This window comes from Hypanus sabinus, chromosome 9 (assembly GCF_030144855.1).
Source record: "Hypanus sabinus isolate sHypSab1 chromosome 9, sHypSab1.hap1, whole genome shotgun sequence".
Classification (NCBI taxonomy): Eukaryota; Metazoa; Chordata; class Chondrichthyes; order Myliobatiformes; family Dasyatidae; genus Hypanus; species Hypanus sabinus.
This window is the reverse complement of record NC_082714.1, coordinates 18,067,616-18,087,412: the sequence shown is the minus strand read 5'-3', so window position 1 is coordinate 18,087,412 and position 19,797 is coordinate 18,067,616. Positions and strand designations below refer to the sequence as shown.

General features: G+C 38.9%; 2 protein-coding genes across 5 annotated transcripts in view; one reads left to right on the top strand and one right to left on the bottom strand.

Moving 5' to 3' along the window:
* The window catches only part of nubp2 (nucleotide binding protein 2 (MinD homolog, E. coli)), a 30,098-nt gene extending 24,788 nt beyond the window's left edge, over nucleotides 1-5,310 (top strand). For all 3 annotated transcript variants that reach the window (XM_059979159.1, XM_059979158.1, XM_059979157.1), the window contains 2 exons: nucleotides 354-423; nucleotides 2,748-5,310. In XM_059979159.1, the coding sequence (XP_059835142.1) occupies nucleotides 354-423; nucleotides 2,748-2,902 (225 nt within the window). In that variant the 3' untranslated portion in view covers nucleotides 2,903-5,310. The remainder of the gene's footprint in view (nucleotides 1-353; nucleotides 424-2,747) is intronic.
* A 226-nt stretch (nucleotides 5,311-5,536) lies between these two features.
* On the bottom strand, nucleotides 5,537-12,292 carry igfals (insulin-like growth factor binding protein, acid labile subunit). 2 transcript variants are annotated; one of them, XM_059979150.1, is made up of 2 exons: nucleotides 12,146-12,292; nucleotides 5,537-9,597 (listed from the first exon to the last, which is right to left on the bottom strand). In XM_059979150.1, exons 1-2 carry the CDS (start codon nucleotides 12,159-12,161, stop codon nucleotides 7,784-7,786), a joined length of 1,830 nt encoding a protein of 609 aa, XP_059835133.1. In that variant the 5' UTR covers nucleotides 12,162-12,292; the 3' UTR covers nucleotides 5,537-7,783. The 2 variants fall into 2 exon arrangements, with proteins under 2 accessions (XP_059835133.1, XP_059835135.1); XM_059979152.1 differs by having other exon boundaries at nucleotides 5,537-9,563; nucleotides 12,146-12,266.
* Nucleotides 12,293-19,797: the final 7,505 nt, after the last annotated feature.

Genomic DNA, 19,797 nt, shown 5'->3' with positions numbered 1-19,797 from the left:
TAAGGGTCTGAGTTTGCGGCTTGGTAATTATGGCCAAGATCAACGTTTTAAAAGCTCAGTTAAAGCTCATGTAACCATTATAGTTTGAAGATACCTTTCATCAAGAAAAGTGGAAAATTTCCTCTATTCAGTTGATTTCCTATTGTTTTATGGAAGGAAGCAAAACAGTATATTTCTTGGAAAACTGGAAAGTCACCCTCTCGATTTTCATGTTATGAAAACACCAAAATTATTTGTTTACTTCACAATGCAGGGGTGGCTCATGCTGATAATTTCATTCATGTTTAACGGCTTGTTAAGTACATTGTTTATCTGGTTCAGGTTCTTGACTTGGGTAAATTATTATTTTTCAGGAATGCACTAATGTATTTTCCAGAGGAGGTGGGGAAGCACTTGCTGAGCAGTCCGGAGTTCCATTTCTAGGTGAGATCTGGAAATGAACTTTAGAGACATAAATCACCTGTCAGTTTTGGAATTTGATTAATATCAGCCAATTATCTTGATTATTGTTCAAGTATAAGCTTTTTAATAATTTTACAATTAATTAATGAATGATAGATTCAGGGAAACTGCTGAAGGAACTCAGCAAGTCAGACAACATCTACGGAGAGATTTCTTGGTCCGAAATGTCAGCTCTTTATTCCTCTCCATAGATGCTGCCTGACGTACTGAGTTCCTCCAGCATTTTGTGTGTGTTACACTGGATTTCCAGTGTTTGCAGAACCTCTTGCGATACAGATTCTAACAGCCACAGGACTTAGAGGAGCAAATTTGTGGAGAGATTGCAGACTGTTTCAAGAAACATAAGGTTGTGCTAGCAGGTCACTGCCTTTCCCCATATTGACTGGGACTCTCATACTGTAAAATGGCTGGCTGGGATAGGACTTTATTCACTAACGAATAAGGGGAGGTTTGATAGATGTATACAAAAATATGAGGGATATAGATAGGGTGACTATGAGCATGCTTTTTCCGCTGTGGTTGAGTGAGAACTAAAACTAGAGATAATGGATTAAAGGTGAAAAGTGAAATGTTTAAGGGGAACATGATGGTGAATGTCTTCACTCAGAATGGTGAAAGTGTGCCAGCGAAAGTGGTGGATGCAGATTTGATTTCAATATTTAAGAGAAATTTGGATAGTACATGGATAGGAGGGATATGGAGGGTTTTGGTCTGGGTGCAGATCAATGGGACAGAGCGGATCAATAGTTTGGCATGGACTAGATGGGCCAAATGACTTGTTTCTGTGCAGTAGTGCTGTATGATTGTGATTTAGTGAGGTTAAAGGCATGGCTTTGAGAGTAAGTTTTGTAATTGAGTACTTTTCCTCTTGGCTGATTAAGTCTTAGTTGGCTCTCAAAGGAAACCAGCCAGTCTGAGTTCACCTGCTTATTCCCCTATAACCTGTTCTCTCCTATATGGTCAGCAATTGAATCCCTGCTGCCCAAACATGGGGCAGGGAGAGTGTTGAAGCTGCACAGTCAGAACCCTGGTCGGGATCTAACCAGGGTTGCAAGAGCTCTGCATCTTGTGAGCATGTCATACCCTTTGAATAGTCTGGACTTTTAACCAGACTTTTATGCGAGGTGTGTCTCTGCGTTCACAGCTTGCTTTTGTAGTGAATGTCAGTGGATCCAAGTAAAATCAAGGCTAGAAATTTTTCCATATTTTTAAAGGTACATGTAATGCCCTGGGGAAGTTTCAGTACGTTGTTAATATGCATTCTGATTGTTGATTGCCTTTTGACGAGCCAAATTTTGTAATATTGATTTAAAAAATTTTAAGGGCGTAGAACATAAGAGTAGGAGGTTAGGGTACAAAGCTACCTGAAACATTCCTGCCCAGTGAAGTGAAATGAAAAGCTGGGTAATGCCCATTTTAATATTTTTTAATGTACTGTATTATCCTTACAATATTCTGTATAAAAATATTTGGATATGTTGTCCCAAGGAAACACCATCCAGCCCTATTCTCATTACTACCATCAGGCAGGAGGTACAGATGCCTTAGGTCCCACACCACTGGATTTGGTAACAATTATTACCCTACAACCATCAGGCTCCTGAACTGGTGTGGATAACTTCACCACTAATTCAACACTAATGTGAACTGATTCTGTGACCCATAGACTCACTTTCAAGAGCTCTTTACAACTCATGTTCTCAATATTATTATAGTTTGCAGTTTGTCTTCTTTTGCACATTGGTTGTTTGTCAGAATGTTTATACATAGTTTTTTTTTGAAAGATTCTATTGAATTCTTTTTTCTGTGAATCCCTGCAAGAAGAAGAATCTCAGATTAGTTTATGATAACTTGTATGTACATTGATAAAAGATTTACTTTCAACTTGTGCCAAGACTGGCTGCATTTTGTATGGAAAGGGAGAAATTCAGACAAGCACAAGTTCAAATCCACTAATTGTAAGAGACACGAGACTGCAGATGCTGGAATCTGGAGCCACAAATAATTTGCTGAAGGAGTTCAGTGGATTAACAAGGAAAATAATCCCCCTCCCCCAGCAAATTCTGCTCAATCTGTTGAGTTCCTCCAGCAGATTATTTTTCAGTTTAATTTTGAACCTAAAGGGATTTTGTCTCCTCTTACTTACAGCAGTAATGTTTGTGATCACTATAAATATCTGTTAAGATTGCTTTAGTTAAAACTCTGTTGAGGGATAGAATTCATTGATATGTAAGTTTTACATTTTCGATTTTGAAATATCATTGTATTTATTTTCTTCTACTCAGGATGTGTTCCTCTAGATCCTCAACTGGCACATAGTCTGGAAGAAGGTAGAGATTTCATCCAAGCCTTTCCAAAGAGTGCAACCTTCGATGCCATTAATAAAATAGTGGAGAAGATTTTAAGCAATGATAATGAATTCTCTGGACATGATACATGACCATAGAAAGAGGAATGGGTTATTTAGGTTCTCAAGCCTATTTCTCCATTAAGTGTAATTATCACTGACTCATGAGCTAACTCCTTTACTTAGTAGCTCTTGATTATTAAAGATGCACCAAAATCTATCAATACTACATTTAAAATTACAGATTGACCCAGAAGCAGCTAATATTTGTGGAGGAGGGTTTTATACCTCTATACTATACAACATTTGAATGGCACAGTAGTGTAAGCACAATGCAATGTAGTACCAGTGACCTGAGTTCAATTCCTGCCGCTCCCTGTAAGGAGTTTGTACATTCTTCCTGTGACCATGTGGGTTTCCTTTGGGTATTCTGGTTTCCTCGTGTAGTCCAAGACGTACCAGGTGGTAGGTTAATTGATCATTGTAAATTGTCTCATGATTAGGCCAGGATTAAATTGGGGGATTGCTGGGCGGTGTGGCTCGGAGAGCTGGAAGGGCTTATTTGTGCTGTATCTCAATCAATAAATAAATAAACAAACAAACAAACAAGTAAAGTGTATACTAACATTTACAAGAACTGCCTCTAATTTTTAGATGCAGTCTCAACTCCTAAGTGACGAGATAGTTTTTCCCTGTAGGCAGCGTCAGTTGCCCTCTAATATCTTGAAAAGTTCAAATCAAATTTTCTCACGATCCTTAACTTCCAGGGAACATAATCATAGCTAAAATAAAAAAAGGGCAGAAGATTGTTTTTTGTATATTTATATTGGACAGCAGAAATAGGAGATTGGGGAACAGAAGCATTAAATATACCCATTCCTGAGATATGGTGACAAGATGTCAATATTTATTCCAGAAATATGTTTTATAAATATGGAACAGTATTGTCTTTGTGCTTATTGAAATGTGTAAATAAATAAATAAATAAATAAATAAGTTCTTTGTACCCTGTTAATTTTGTGAATGTGCATGAAGATCTGTAACCTGATGCCCTTTAGTAAAGAGTGTCTGCAATGGCGGACATTGTGCTCTGAGTGCTATCTTAAGGAGCTATGTATAGCTGTGTTGCCCAAAGAGTGCTTGATTCAGGAGGTTATCTGCTTGAACAGAACTAGCCTAATATTTTTTTAACAGCCAATTTACCCTGTAGGACATCAGTTCACACAGCAACTTGAGTTATTTCAATATGGTGAGTTTAAGTATAAACTTTAGGAATTAAAGACATATTCTAGTTGATTCCTAATCAATAAGTTTTCAACTCAAATCTAATGTTGCAATTAATATTTTCCATACTCAAGACCTGTAGCTGAATGAAGTGCATGTAAAAGTAGTATGTTATATTATAGACTGCCATATGCATATATCCAATTAAGAATGCCACATGTGACTGAGGAATTCACTTTCACAAGGCATGTTTTGAAAATAAAATTTAATTTGTATACAGTTGACCTTCCCTAATCCAACTACCTGTAATCCGGTTCCTTCGATAATCTGGCACTGATTTCAAATTTTCTGTGCAATTGCAATTTCAAATTTCCTGGGCCACCATACCAATCTGCTGTGCATTGTTTTGGTTGCGCTATATCTGTTCACGTGTTGGCGTGCTCTTGTAAGCACAGACAGGCGATTCCTGCTTGTTTTCCTGCATTTATAATGGCCTCAGTGTGCAAAGGAAATGCACCTCATGCTGTGAAGTGAAAACACCGCACACTGTCCATTAAAGGTTGAACTCTTGAAAAAACTGGACAGTGGTGTATCAGTGAAAAGCTTGTGTGAGTGTCACAACATGCTCTTCCACAGTGTACGATATAAAGAAACAGAAAGAAAAACGGCTACATTTTTTTGCTGAAAGTGGCTCAAAGAAACAGATGTGAGTAAGAAAACAATGAAAGACGTAAGAATTTTGGAACTAGATAAAGTGCTGATCACATGGTTTAATCTTTGTGTAAGTGAAGGTGTTGAACTATCTGGAGATAGGGTGAAGGAACAAGCAAAAGTGTATAATGAAGAACTAGGACTAGATTATGAGTGTGACTATAGTGAAAGCTGGCTTCATCGTTTCAAGCAGCATCATGGCTTACAGTTTCATGCAGTATGTGGTGAAAAACGTTCAGCAGACAAGGAAGCAGCAGTAAAGTTTGTTGACGCCAAGTTAGTCTCCGATGGAAAAATTAAACCCCGAGCAGGTGTATAATGTGCCAGTTTCAGCACCAGTTCCTGATGCTTCACTCATTTTTCAAGATGAAGATGTTGATGATCCTGACAACCCCACACTTGCAGACATGTAACTTTTCCTGAAGGTATATTAAACGTCTCACTTTAGAAGCAGAAGTGCTCAACTTTTCTGTATAAGTTAATTCCTGTACATTTACCTGTACCCTTTATTTTATCTGTGCCTGTACAGTATATTACTTTATTAAAATTTTGCTTGCTACTCCTTTAATATTTCTGTTTCATTATTATCTAACTTGTACTCATATGTTAAAGGTATGATGAGGCGGTTAACTATTGCCTAATGTGATCCTTATGTAATTCGGCATTTTCACTAATTGGGCACTCCTCAGTCCCAATGGTGCCAGGTTAGTGAAGGTCGACCTGTACTATAATTGGGGAAACAAAAACCATTGATCGTTTCTGAAGTGTTTTAAATTCACAAGAAGCAGCATCATGAGTTGTTGAAATTTATTGAAGCATGCAGTATCATCAGTACTGTAACATAAAGATATTAAAGACATTATTTTGCCTGCTGTTCATTTGAGACATATGGACTGACATTGTATATAATGTCAGTTCTTCCAGATGTGCAAGTCTGGCTCCACAATCAGTCAGATCGGCCAAGAATGGGAATCGACTTTCCTTAAAGATTGTTCATGAACAAAATTGGTTGCAATGATAATCCGGTGATTTTGTGGTTATACAAGCTTTTACATTCATTCCTCCATCAGTGGTGGATTTGAACTGAAGATGTAATTACTGTGGTATTGTATTCCCTGAGTAACTGATTAGAATTGTGAAGCTTGATTTCTACAATTGAGGTTTCAACTGAAGGAATATTTTCTGCATCTGCTCTGTTGTACTTGCAAGTGAAGGAAATAAAGATACCTTTAAGGCCTGTGGTGGGATTGAAGAGAACATTAATTTAGCATTAAAAATCACTAACCTCATGTTTCATTGAATAAAAACGATGAAAATTGAAAAACTATTCAAACGATTTTGAAATTGCTATATTTAGAAATATACTGAAATGTCTACATTTCTAAGACCTCAACTTTTAAAAAGAGGAAGTGATAGAAATGCTTAGCAGATTAGGGAGTATATGTAGATAATGTAGGTCTGAATCTATCAGATCAGCTAAGAATGGGAGTCAAGTTAATGACTTTTCATCAGAAAGGCTGAATAATTGTTTAAGATGCAATAAAAGAGGAGTGGGATGGGTTGGAAGTCAGGAATATGCAGAATAGAATTTTTTTATTGAAGCAGAACTAAAGAGCAGTGACCATAACTCTTTACTAGTTTGAAAATAGTTATGGAAAAAGATGGGACTAATCCACAAATTAAAATCCCAAATTGAGGTAAGACAACAGTGGATTGGGATAGGCTATTGCAGGTAAAGGTTTGCCTTTAAAAAAAGTCTGGGAGAGTTTAAGAATGGTATATATTCATTACAATGAAGTTTATGTCTTTTGTAGGGTAGGAATGTGCAAAACAAAAGAACATGGATTTAAGATGAGGGGGTACCATTTAAAAAATGATCAAAGGGAAAGTTTTACACTCGAAGTATGATGGTTATCTGGAATGAGCTGCCAGTGGAAACTTGAGTTAGGAACAATTACCATGTTTAAAAGACATTTAGGGATGTACATGGATAGATAGGTTAGAAGATACAGGTTGTCTAAATTTGTAATGAGGTCAAAATTTACTTTTAAGTCGGAATGAAAGAGTAGACTTAAAACTTCTGAATTTTATGAAATAATCTAATCCAAAATTTGTCCTGGGTGTTGCTGGGATGTGCTTAATTTTGAATAATATTTAAATATCACTAATTTTGACACTTAGATTTATGTCTCCATTAGATCAATCTTTTGTTTCTTTGATCATTGCTTTTTTGTTTAAGTTTCCCACCCTACCACAGATCTACTTTATTCTTTTCCCATTTCTTGACATCTTAAAACAAATCTAGTTCTTAATCTTTACTCATTCTGATGAAAGACACAAACATGAAATACTGCATCCTTATCTTCATAAATGTTCTTTGACCCACTTAGCACTTGTAAATTTCTCTCTTTTTATTTCAGATTTACAACATTTTTCAGTATTTTGGTTTGGTAGAACATTTTGTTCCTAAAATATATAATTTGCCAAGTGGCTAATTTTTCTTATTGCATTCCTACTGACATCCATCAGTTTCAATTTGTTTCTGGTTCACCAAACCAGTAAAATAATTTCCCCGAACACTGAAACATCTTACTACCTTTTAAGCTGCTTAATGTTCAAGTTAGTGCAGTTACTGTCATTTCTGCTCAATCATCTGGGCATTATTTGCATAACTATAATAAGCTTAAATCCTGATGAAGGGTCTCGGCCTGAAACATCGACTGTTTATTCCTTTCCATAGATGCTGCTTGATCTGCTGAGTTCCTTCAGCATTTTGGGAATGTTGCTCTGGATTCCAGAATGTGCATAATCTCTTGTGTTTATAAGCTTAGTCATATGTTTTCTGAGCCCGAAGGAAATATTGTATCAATAACAGATTATACTATCCAGAAATTTCAGGCCCCCATTAACTGATTAATGTATTGTTATAAGTGCATATGCAGATAATATATGCTTGTAAAAGATGAAGTAATCACAATATAGCCATTTGAATAATTTGACTGTGATAATTGTAGGTAACATCTCATGTTGCGCTTGATGTTAGCAGTTAACAAAATAGTCCTCGCTGATGTCTCTCAGATCTGTACTAGCTATGGCTTGTGGGCTTGCACATGTGATGTTATTGTATATATACACAACTGTATGAATTTCATCCCTTTCTACTGTTGATTCAAAGTAACGTGGCACAACATGGGGGTTCTCCAGACAGTAGTCTCTGAGGGACTTCAACAAGCAGTCGCAATGCCATCTATTACCATCCAACAATAATTGTTCAAGTTCTGATGACTGTTTCAAAAGTTGATCTGGGAAATTCCGTAAAGAATTGCTCTTGAGGTTCAAATATTTTAACCTGGTCAGTGGCTTAAAAGTATGATTGTAGAAAAACTCAATAAAATTCTCTGATAAATCAAGCCAAGAGAGCTGCTGAAGAGGCTGAAAGGCGATGTCAGGAATTTTTGCAAGTTTATTGCACTTTAACAGAAGATATTCCAGATTTGATATTCCTGTGAAGGCATGAGGAGATAGCTCTGTGAGTTTGTTGTACCTGAAATCTAATTCCAAAAGCCCTCGTAAGTCACTGAGGCTATGATTTTCGATGATTGAAATGTGATTATTTTGCAAGAAAAGTCGTCGAAGGCCAATCAGTCCAGAAAATGTGTTGGGTGGAATTCTTGTGACTACATTATTTTCTAAATGCAAGCTATGAAGGTTAGGAAGACCCTTAAAGGTGTATTCTGATAAGTCCTTTAAAAAGTTGCTAGATAGATTAAGGACGGCGACATCACAAAGACCAGCAAATGCCCCGGGTCTGATCTCCTGTATTTGATTATTATTCAGAGTGAGGACTTCTAGTTGGACTAAGCCCTCAAAAATGTTCTCAGGAAGACTTCTGATTTTGTTGTACCCAAATTGGAGCTCTTCTAGAAACTGAAGTTCTCTGAAGGTCTTGTGCTTTAATCCTGTGATGGAATTGTTGAGCACTCGAAGTACATGGAGGTTTAGGAGTCCAGCAAATGTCTCCTCATGTAATATGGTAATACGATTGTGAGACAAGTCTAACCATCTGAGAGACTTCATTCCCATGAAAGCTCCAGGCATGATGGTGCTGATTTGATTATGACTCAAATAGAGCTTCTGAAGTTTTTGCAAATTCACAAAGATGTTCCTCTTAATAATTCTCAACAGGTTTCTAGACAGATCAAGTTCCTTCAGCTCTGTCAAGCTGGTAAATAGTTGTGGCTGCAGGTAATTAAGTCTATTTCCCGCTAAAATAAGCTCCCTCAACTTAGACAAATTATGAAAACTTGCTGTAGGCAAAACTGCAAGATTATTCCAACCCAGATTCAGGTACCAAAGATGGGAAAGGCTGGAAAATAATGTTCCCTCAATTTTGCCGAAGTTGTTGTTGTTTAGACTAAGTGAGCCAAGAACTGGAGTGTGTTGGAATACACTTGGTGTCAGGTGTTTCAGATTGTTCCTTTCCAAGTGGAGGTGGACCAGTTGCTTCAAACCATAGAAAGCATGTTGATCTATGCTAACTATCTGTCCTTTCTCAAGGTTCAGGAAGTCCAGATTTGACAGATTTCTGAAAGCATAGGATGGAAGAACTGTGAAGTTGTTACTGTCAAACCAAACTGTTTTGGCATTCGTTGGTACATCGTTAGGAATGCTGGTAAGATTGTGAGAGCTGCAGTAGACATTCAGTTCTTCAGTGTAGTCATCGAAAATGCATGTGCACATGTGAGGGCACGTGAAATTTTTGTTATCTGTCTGTCCATCTGGTCGTAGCTGTGAGCTTGTTCCCATCAGTGAAATGAACCTCAGATAAACAATAAGCAAAACAAAGCAAGTTTCTAAAAGAAAACACAAAATGCTGTAAGAAAACATGAAATATTTGATTTTGGGTAATACTATATTCCTGCTCCTTTGGTTGAAATAAGACACATAATAATCATCATGACAATGCTTGGAGCAGGGCAGAATAAATTTACTGGAGGCCGGTGTATTATCCTATAGCTAAGGTACAACAGATTGCAACTTGCCCTGTCCTTTTAACAACATGTTCTGGGGACCTATCCTTTGGGCAATAAAATGAATTCATAGGTTAGCGATGATTCTCCTACTGAAGATGCTTATTCCTTAAAAAATGTGTCTTTTATGCATGAATACTGTGCAGTACGCTCAGTGGCCACTTTATTAGGTATACCTGTACACCTGCTTATCAATGCAAGGATAAAATCAGCCAATCGTGTGGCAGCAACTCATTGCATAAAAACATGCAGACATGGTCAAGAGGTTCAAACCAAACAGCAGAATGGGGAAGAAATATGTTCCAAGTGACTATGCAATACAACACTGGTGTGCAGAAGGGCACATCATGTCAAACCTTGTCAAAGTGGATGGGGTACAGCAGCAGAAGACCACACCAGGTTTCTACTTCTATACTTAATACAGTGGTCACCCAGTGTAAATGAAAATCTATGAACTTTTATTATGCGATTGTAGTAGCAGTTCTGTTTTTTTTTGTGGAAGTAGTGGAAGATTTGAGTGGATTCTATTCCACTGTTGCAAATCACGGTACTTTTATTTCAGGCCACATTGGTTTTGTTCATTTCCTATTAAAAGATCCTGAATAATTCTTTTGATATGAAAAAAATCAAACTTAATTTAAGATTAATAATCTGAAATTATCCTATCAGAGTCATTGTGATCAACTTTGCCAGTTTTGATCATCCTTAACAATTGGAATAAAAATAAATGGCACACCACACATACCAATTTAATCTCTGAGGTCCTTCTACAACAGTTTAGGTGAACACTAAGCTGGGAATCTGCGGAAGGACCTAGTCAGTTTACGAGACTGGGCAAAAAGTGGCTGATGGAATACAGTGTAGGAAAGTGAACGGTTATGCACATTGGCAGAGGAATAAAGGAATAGAATGTTTTCTAAACGTGGACCTCTTAGTAATCAGAAGGGCAGAGGAACTAGAGAGTACCAGTGCAGAATTCCCTGAAAATTAACTTGCAGGTTGAGTCAGTGGTAATAAAAGCAAATGCAATAATAGCATTCATTTCATGGGATTACAATATAAAAGCAAGGATGTAATGCTGAGACTTTTAAAGCCAGTGGTCAGACCACTTTAGAGTATTATGATCAGTTTTGTGCCCCATATCTAAGAAAGGATCTGCTGGCATTGGAGAGGGTCTACAGGAAATTTGCAGGAATGATTGCAGGAATGAAAGGGTTAATGTAAGAGGAGCATTTAATGGCTCTGGGCCTGTACTTGCTACAATTTAGAAGAATGAAGGAGTATTACATTGAAACCTACCGAATAATGAAAGGCATAGATGCAGTGGATGTGCGGAGGACGTTTTTAGGAGATTCTAGGACTAGAGGGACAGCCTCAGAATAGAAGGACACCTCTAGAACAAAAATGAGGAATTTTTTTCAGTCAAAGGGTGGTGAATTCATAGAATTCATTGTCAGATGTTTGGGGAGAGGAAGTCATGGGATATATTTAAGGTGATTGATAGGTAATTAGGGCATCAAAGGTTATAGGGAAAAGACAGGAGAATGGGCTTGAGAGGGATAATAAAATAGTCAAGATGGAATGCCAGCGTTGACTCGATGGGCCAAATGATCTAATTCTCTCTTATGCCTTATGGTCTTATTAAAGATTTTGTTCTATAGTCAGGGTGTTGGGCATCAGCATTAAACACAGTTATTAGAAGTGGAAAAATATTAACAGGCCATTCATCTTATTGCTGTCTTGTGCAATGGTGATGGTGTAGAATGGTCAATGCATTTGCGTGTTAGTGAAGCAGTGAGTGCAACATGTGCCATTTTATGTGTTTGGAGCCAACTGGTAGCCTTAAACACACCAGTGATGTGTTTAATGATTTCAAATGTCGGGATGCAGTGTCTCTAATTACACCTTGGCAGAATCCCCACAGAAGCAAACGTGCATGAAATACTCCAAAATACTTCAAAAACATTGCTCTGTGGTCTCTAAATTTTAATCTAATTGCACTTACTATGGAGGTGGACTTGTGTCAGATAAATGCCAAGGCATCACCTTGAAAAGAAATGTTGCATTTACTCAAGTTGATTTCTAGTTTCTAAAATCTAAATACCTCTGAAATGTCTCTCTTAGCCGTGACCAGTACAGTATTTTTCTAACTGTTCCTTCACTATTTCAATAGTTCACAAGGCCTTGCTAACTGTGGGATTTTTATCTTTCACAAATACTGTGAAATAGTGCATAGCAGGAAAGAAATAGTCCCGAAAAATTTGTGCACAATGCCGAAATCTTTTGTGCTTGCTATTGACTAAACCCCTCCCTACTTTCAACTCCAGCCACCTTCCCCACCAGTTCCCCAAAACCACAATAAGCATCTTACCCACAGATTTGCTCATTTTGTTCCTACTGTATGTTTTCTGAATCGTCTTGTGTCCAGACTGGATAACGTAGGTGGAAAATAGGATTACTCTGCACAACTTCAGTTTTCATGAGATAACTTCAGACCACAGGCTGATTCAGCATGACATTCCACGTGTCTCATTCTTTTCTTAATACATAATTATTTTAACTCCGTCACTGATCAGTGGACTGTGTTAGTGACCGAATGGCAATGAGCCAAAATAAGGTCAGCAGAAAATAAACATCTGGTTCACAGTAAAGAAAGAATCAATAGTATTTACTTAAAGCATCCACATGTAGCAATATTTAGCTACTTTGCTGCCATAAAACATGCTGCTGCCAATGCAATGTTCTTCTTGAGGCCAGATACGTTCAGTTAATAAAAATCTGATAAGACCTCTGTCTGGCCAGCTCTCAATAATTAATCATGCAACCTTTCAATTTTGTGTCCCTTGAATGATAAAATTGGGAAAACTGGCTTATTATTGTTAAGGGCTGAGAACAATGAAAATCTATTTTACATGCCATCCGTACAACAATGTTTTGAGGTGGTATGAGCCATCAAATAGTATATTTATGGTGAACATGCCGCACAGGCAGACAATAATATGCAAGGCCATGATGAGGTAAATTATGAGTTCATGAATCCATTTTATCATACAGGGGGACTCATTCAATGGTCTTACAACTGCAGGATAAAATTTGTATTGGAGTTTGGTGATAGGTGCTTTCAGGCTTGATATTGAATGGTATTTGTAATAATGGTAAATGTGATACTACCTGGTTGGGTTTTGTCTGTATTTAATTTTTTTTTTGTATTTTGGATGTCATTGGGAAAGCCAGCATTATTACCAATCCCTGATTGCTTTTGAGAAAGTAATCGTGAGTTGTCTTCTTGGAATGGTGGTGAAGATACTCTCAAAGTGTTGTTGGGTATGGTGGTTCAGAGGTTAACCAGACCAAGAAGAAATGATGATACAGTACTGTGCAAAAGTCTTAGACACATATATATAGCTAGGGTGCATGATAATTTTGCACTTTATTGTATTTATCAACATGGAGCGGAGAGCAAGTTTGTAAATCTGGCAGGAGCAAAGAATGTTGGGAATGCTGCATGAGGGGTGTGAGACAGGTGGCAGAAAGAGTGCCAGGGGCATGGAATGGCACAGGTGCAGACACACCCAACCCCGAGACCCCAGGCAAGGTGATTTGGTTCCAAACAATTGGTTTATTGATCATCACAGAATGTCCCTCTGGTGTTCCCCACTCCCTCCCTTCTCTCTTCCCCTTTTCCCAACTGTGATTCCCTTCTCCCTGCCCGCTTTCCACTCTCAGTCCACAATAGAGACCCGTATCAGAATCGGGTTTACCATCACTCACATATGTTATGAAATTTGCGATTTTTGTGGCCGCGGTGCAGTGCAATACATAAAATTACTACACTACTGTGCAAAAGTCTTCAGCACCTTAGATATATATATCCTGTATGCACCTAAGACTTTTTTTACACAGTCCCAAGTCATGGTTGTATGTAATTTAGAGCAGAGTTGAAGACCAAGTAGACAACATTAACTGCCCTACCCTTGTCTCCCTTTTTGGTTACCTCTTCAACAAAAAACTAGAAGGTTTATTAAGCAAGATTTTCCACACGCAAAGCAAGTCATGAAAAAAAGCAATACCTGGCGAGAGGAAGTCTCGTAATCAGAATAGTTGGGGACACCGTAAAGGCAAGGAAAGGAATTCTCTTTTAAACTGTATTTATTTCAACAGGTAAGGGGTACGAACTCAGGGAGTGGATTGGCTTTCAGGTCTTTGATGTTACAGCCATAACAGAAACATGGCTGATGGAAGGACAGAACTGACAGCTCAGTATTCCAGGATAAGGGATAAAGATGCTACACAAATTACAGAGGTACAGGTAAGCAAGGAAGGGGTATAACCTTTTTGATAACAAAAAGGATGTAACAGCAGTACCTAGAGATGACATTCTTGGGGGATCGTTCAGTGAGCATATGGATAGAACTTAAAAGCAAGAAGCGATGGGTCTCTCTTGTGGGCTGTAGTGTAGAGGGAATTTGTGTAGTGTAGTGTAGAGGGATAGAGGGAATTTGATGAGTATGTGTTTAGAGTAATTGTTCAAAGTTATAAGAATAATGGGGTTGTATTTGTGTGAGATTTTAATTTCCTTCATATTGTCTAGACCATCTAGAGCAGGGGTCAGCAACCTTTACCACTGAAAGAGCCACTTGGACCCGTTTCCCACAGAAAAGAAAACACTGGGAGCCGCAAAACCCGTTTGACATTTAAAATGAAATAACACTGCATACAACGTTTTTTTTGCCTTTATGCTATGTATAAACAAACTATAATGTGTTGCATTTATGAAATTGATGAACTCCTGCAGAGAAAACGAAATTACATTTCTGCATGCAACAAAAACATTTTGAACTCCGAAAAAAAGACGTTGGGTTGAAAGTTACTTTTAAGTAAAATACTCAATGTCTATTTGAGTCCTTCTTGTATTTATGAAAAACGCCGAACTTAAATTTTCCGCCAGCAGCAAACCAAAAATAACATCAGCCAGCTGTCAGCCTGAAAAATAAAAGGACTATTTCACTGAACAATGAAAAAATATGAATATACATAAAATAATAGGCAATTAAAATATTTATCATACTTGGTTAATGGGATTTCTGCTCCTGGACCTCAGCGCACAGCGTCTGCACATCAGGGCTGTATGACGTCACCTTCATCTTTACACAGGATCGCAAGCTGTCATCTGTGAGGCGTGCGCGATGTTTGTTTTTAATAAAGTTCATGTTGGAGAACACCTGCTCACATACATATGTGGATCCAAAGATCGACAGGACTCCAAGCGCATACTTTTTCATGTTTACATAAATGTCGGGCACAGCATTCCATGTTTCAAACACAAGTTGGTCCGGATTTGGAAGGTTTTCAATATCACTCCATTTGTGATTCTGAGCAAGAACGGCCTTCTGACGGGCAACATCTTCAAGGTCTGCTGTCAAGCGTCTAAACTTGGACACCCATATGTCTTTGTCGGCTATGTCGGCCAGTTCCATCTCAAGATCAGGTTGACTCACACCTGCCAATGCAGTCGTATTCAGTAGGGAAGGATCGATGCTTAAGGGAGTGACCGGGAAGGATAATGTGTTTTTTTCCTCTCTGAACTCACAGAAGCGTTTCCCAAACGATGTTTGCATTGCGATGATTGCAGAATGTAAATACTCCGAAATTATCATGTCGTGACCTTGTTTGAACTCTCTCAAATTGGGGAAGTGAGACAAAGTGCCTTTCTGTAAATCTCTGGCAAGCACTGTCAACTTGCGCTCGAATGCCAAGACATCCTCCAACATGTGCAGGGCTGTGCGTCCTTTCCCCTGAAGAGCTGTGTTCAGCGTGTTCAGGTGCGCTGTCATGTCTACCATGAAGTGTAGCTTTTCCAGCCACCCTGGCTGTTCCAGCTCAGGAAAGTTGAGCCCTTTGCTGCCCAGGAAAGTTTTCACTTCTTCCAGACACACGACAAAGCGTTTCAGCACCTCCCCTTTGGACAGCCACCGGACTTTGTTGTGCAGCAGGAGATCAGAATATGCGCTTTCCATCTCGTCCAGTAACAAACGGAATTGATGGTGATTTAAACTTTTTGCCATTATTTTATTGACAATCTGAATGACAACATCCATTACTTCTGTGCATTCCGGAGGAAATGTTTGAGCGCACAGTGCCTCTTGGTGCAAGATGCAGTGAAAAGTCAGCAGCTTTCTGTCCAGCGACTTCTGCAGTAAAGCCACAAATCCCTTGTGCGTTCCCGTCATATTCGGAGCCCCATCAGTAGCTACTGACACCAGATGGGTGGTCTTTATTCCTTTGGCTCTTAAACAATTCAAGACAGCCTCACAGATGTCCTCCCCCCGTGTTTGGTCTTTTAGAGGTATCAACTCAATCAGTTCTTCCTGTGGCCCGGCAGAGTTTACATACCGGCAGAACAACGCTATTTGTTCAATATCGCCTTTGTCTTTAGACTCGTCACAGGCAATCGAGTAGGCCACAGCTGAATTGATGTCTTTAATTTGCTGTCTTGTGATGTCTTCTGCCATTTTTATGGTTCTGTCTTTGACAGTCTTTGCAGAGAGGGGCATATCCCTGATTTTCTGCACAATTTCACTCTTGTTTTTAAAGTCCGTGAATAGATGTTCTGAAATCTTAATGAAAGATTCTTTTATATATTCACCATCTGTAAACTGCTTCCCGTGCCTGACTATTTCCTGAGCGGCAATATAACTGGCGTATGTCGTTGATTTTCCTGACTTCATCCATTTCTGGAAATGATTTTTGCTCAGATCAACCTTCCGCATCAGTTCCGAAACGGCTTTTTTTCTCTCATCTCCATCCGGATATTTTTGAGCAAAGGCTGCGTGTTTACTCTGGAAATGCCTTGCGACATTTGACTTTTTGTTGTTTGCTAGTTTCTCATTGCATATTAAGCATACCGGTAAACCAGTCTCGTCAACAGTGAAAGCAAATGAATCTGTCCACGTATCATTAAACGTTCTGTTTTCTTCAGTCACTTTTCTTTTTTTAGAATTCTCCATAGTTGGCTTACCTTGGATCGAAAAATTAAAGAAATCGCGCACTGGCGGGTGTCAGGTATTGGCAGTGGTGACGTATATTAATAGCGATAAAAACACGTTGCAGCGGTGTGTTCAGGCAGTCAGTAAACTGCAGTCGAATAACTTTATTCGAACTAAACAGCCTTGCTTCTAAGCCTCCCTCAACCCAGCCCCCATGGACGCAGATGCTGCAAAAGACACGTACTCACAAACCCCCGTAGGCAATCTCCCTTAGCCGGAATGCTGGCTAATTGAGAGCCGTTTCGGATGTGTCAGAAAATGTGTCGCCACACTTACATTGTACAAGATCACCATAATCTTCAAATTTAGAATTACATTTCAAAAGCTAACAAACTAACATAAAATACATTTTAATTAAATACTGACCAATTATTTCCCAAAGCCACAGGGAGCCGCAGCACAGAGGTGAAAGAGCCACAAATGGCTCGGGAGCCGCAGGTTGCCGACCCCCGATCTAGAGTATTAAGGGCTTGGAGAGGGTGGAATTTGTAAAAAGACAGCAAGATGCCAAGTCATAGCAAGGTAGATTGTGAGGTCAAGAGTCCCTTTTCTCATACTGGGAGCTGTTCAATAATCTTATAACAGTGGGATAGTAGATGCATTAGGGACTTCTAAGAAATGTTTAATAGGCACATGAATTGTGAGGGAAACAGAATGAAATGGACATTGTGTTGGCAGAGGGGATTAGGTGGCCATTTGATTACTAATTTAATTGATTTGGCACATCATTGTGGGTCGAAAGGCCTGTTCCAGTGTTGTACTGTTCTATGTTATTTGTGTCCAGGCAAGTTCCCTGTGTCAATATGTAGAGGAGTCTTTTCGCATACCCTTGGAAAACACCTCTGTGGAGTACAATTTGTTATATCGTATGGCATGATATGTGGACCGTGGGAGGAAATAGGAGCACCTGGAGGAAACCCACACGGTCACGGGGAGAATGTACAAACTCATTGCAGGCAGCGGTGGGAATTGATCCCAGGTCACCTGTGCTGTAAAGTATTGTGCTAACCATTGCGCTATCATGCCGCCCCAATCTGTGGAACCAGTTACACAAACTGACCCTTGCACAGAAAGTCTTCATGGCTATAAATTGGACATGGTGAAACGTGCTGTATAGTTGTGAGTTTGTTTTTGCTTCAATACAATTATCTAACATTTGTTCAATCAAAAACATTTTACTGATTCAGGCCAAATTCTTTCAAGCTTGCATTTGTGATTGGGTTAACCACCTGACGTTAGCAAGAACTCCTGCCCTGTTAATATTCTGGTGATAGCGTGATAAAGTTCAATCAATGTTAGGAAAACACCTCACTATAATGGTCAAGGCTGCAAATGTGAAAAAAATGCTGGATAGATCAATGTGATAACGTGGTACATGACAGTACCATTTGCACAATTATTCTTAAATTTAAATGTTTTTCCTATAATTTTATAACTGATTCTTGTGTCACCTCTTGATTGAAGATGAAACATTGCTTGTGTCTTTTCTTTAATGTTCGAATGAAAGCTGTGTGAACAATGCCTGCGATTGGACTATACACTCACTGGCCACTTTATTAGGTATAACCATATAACAATCACAGCACGGCAACAGGCCATCTTGGCCCTCCTAGTCCGTGCCGAACCCTTAATCTCACCTAGTCCCACCTACCCGCACTCAGCCCATAACCCTCCACTCCTTTCCTGTCCATATACCTATCCAATTTTACCTTAAATGACACAACTGAACTGGCCTCTACTACTTCTACAGGAAGCTCATTCCGCACAGCTATCACTCTTTGAGTAAAGAAATACCCCCTCGTGTTTCCCTTAAACTTCTGCCCCCTAACTCTCAAATCATGTCCTCTAGTTTGAATCTCCCCTACTCTCAATGGAAACAGCCTGTTCACGTCAACTCTATCTATCCCTCTCAAAATTTTAAATACCTCGATCAAATCCCCCCTCAACCTTCTACGCTCCAATGAATAGAGACCTAACTTGTTCAACCTTTCTCTGTAACTTAATTGCTGAAACCCAGGTAACATCCTAGTAAATCGTCTCTGCACTCTCTCTAATTTATTGATATCTTTCCTATAATTCGGTGACCAGAACTGCACACAATATTCCAAATTTGGCCTTACCAATGCCTTGTACAACTTTAGCATTACATCCCAACTTCTGTACTCAATGCTTTGATTTATAAAGGCCAGCGTTCCAAAAGCCCTCTTCACCACCCTATCTACATGAGACTCCACTTTCAGGGAACTATGCACAGTTATTCCTAGATCTCTCTGTTCCTCTGCATTCCTCAATCCCCTACCATTTACTCTGTATGTTCTATTTGGATTATTCCTGCCAAAATGTAGAACCTCACACTTCTCAGCATTAAACTCCATCTGCCAACGTTCAGCCCATTCTTCTAACCGGCATAAATCTCCCTGCAAGCTTTGAAAATCCACCTCATTATCCACAACACCTCCTACTTTAGTATCATCGGCATACTTACTAATCCAATTTACCACCCCATCATCCAGATCATTTATGTATATTACAAACAACATTGGGCCCAAAACAGATCCCTGAGGCACCCCGCTAGTCACCGGCCTCCATCCCGATAAACAATTATCCACCACTACTCTCTGGCATCTCCCATCTAGCCACTGTTGAATCCATTTTATTACTCCAGCATTAATACCTAATGACTGAACCTTCTTAACTAACCTTCCATGTGGAACTTTGTCAAAGGCTTTGCTGAAGTCCATATAGACTATATCCACTGCCTTACCCTCATCAACATTCCTCGTAACTTCTTCAAAAAATTCAATAAGGTTTGTCAAACATGACCTTCCACGCACAAATCCATGCTGGCTACTTCTAATCAGATCCCGTCTATCCAGATAATTATAAATACTATCTCTAAGAATACTTTCCATTAATTTACCCACCACTGATGTCAAACTGACAGGTCTATAATTGCTAGGCTTCCTTCTAGAACCCT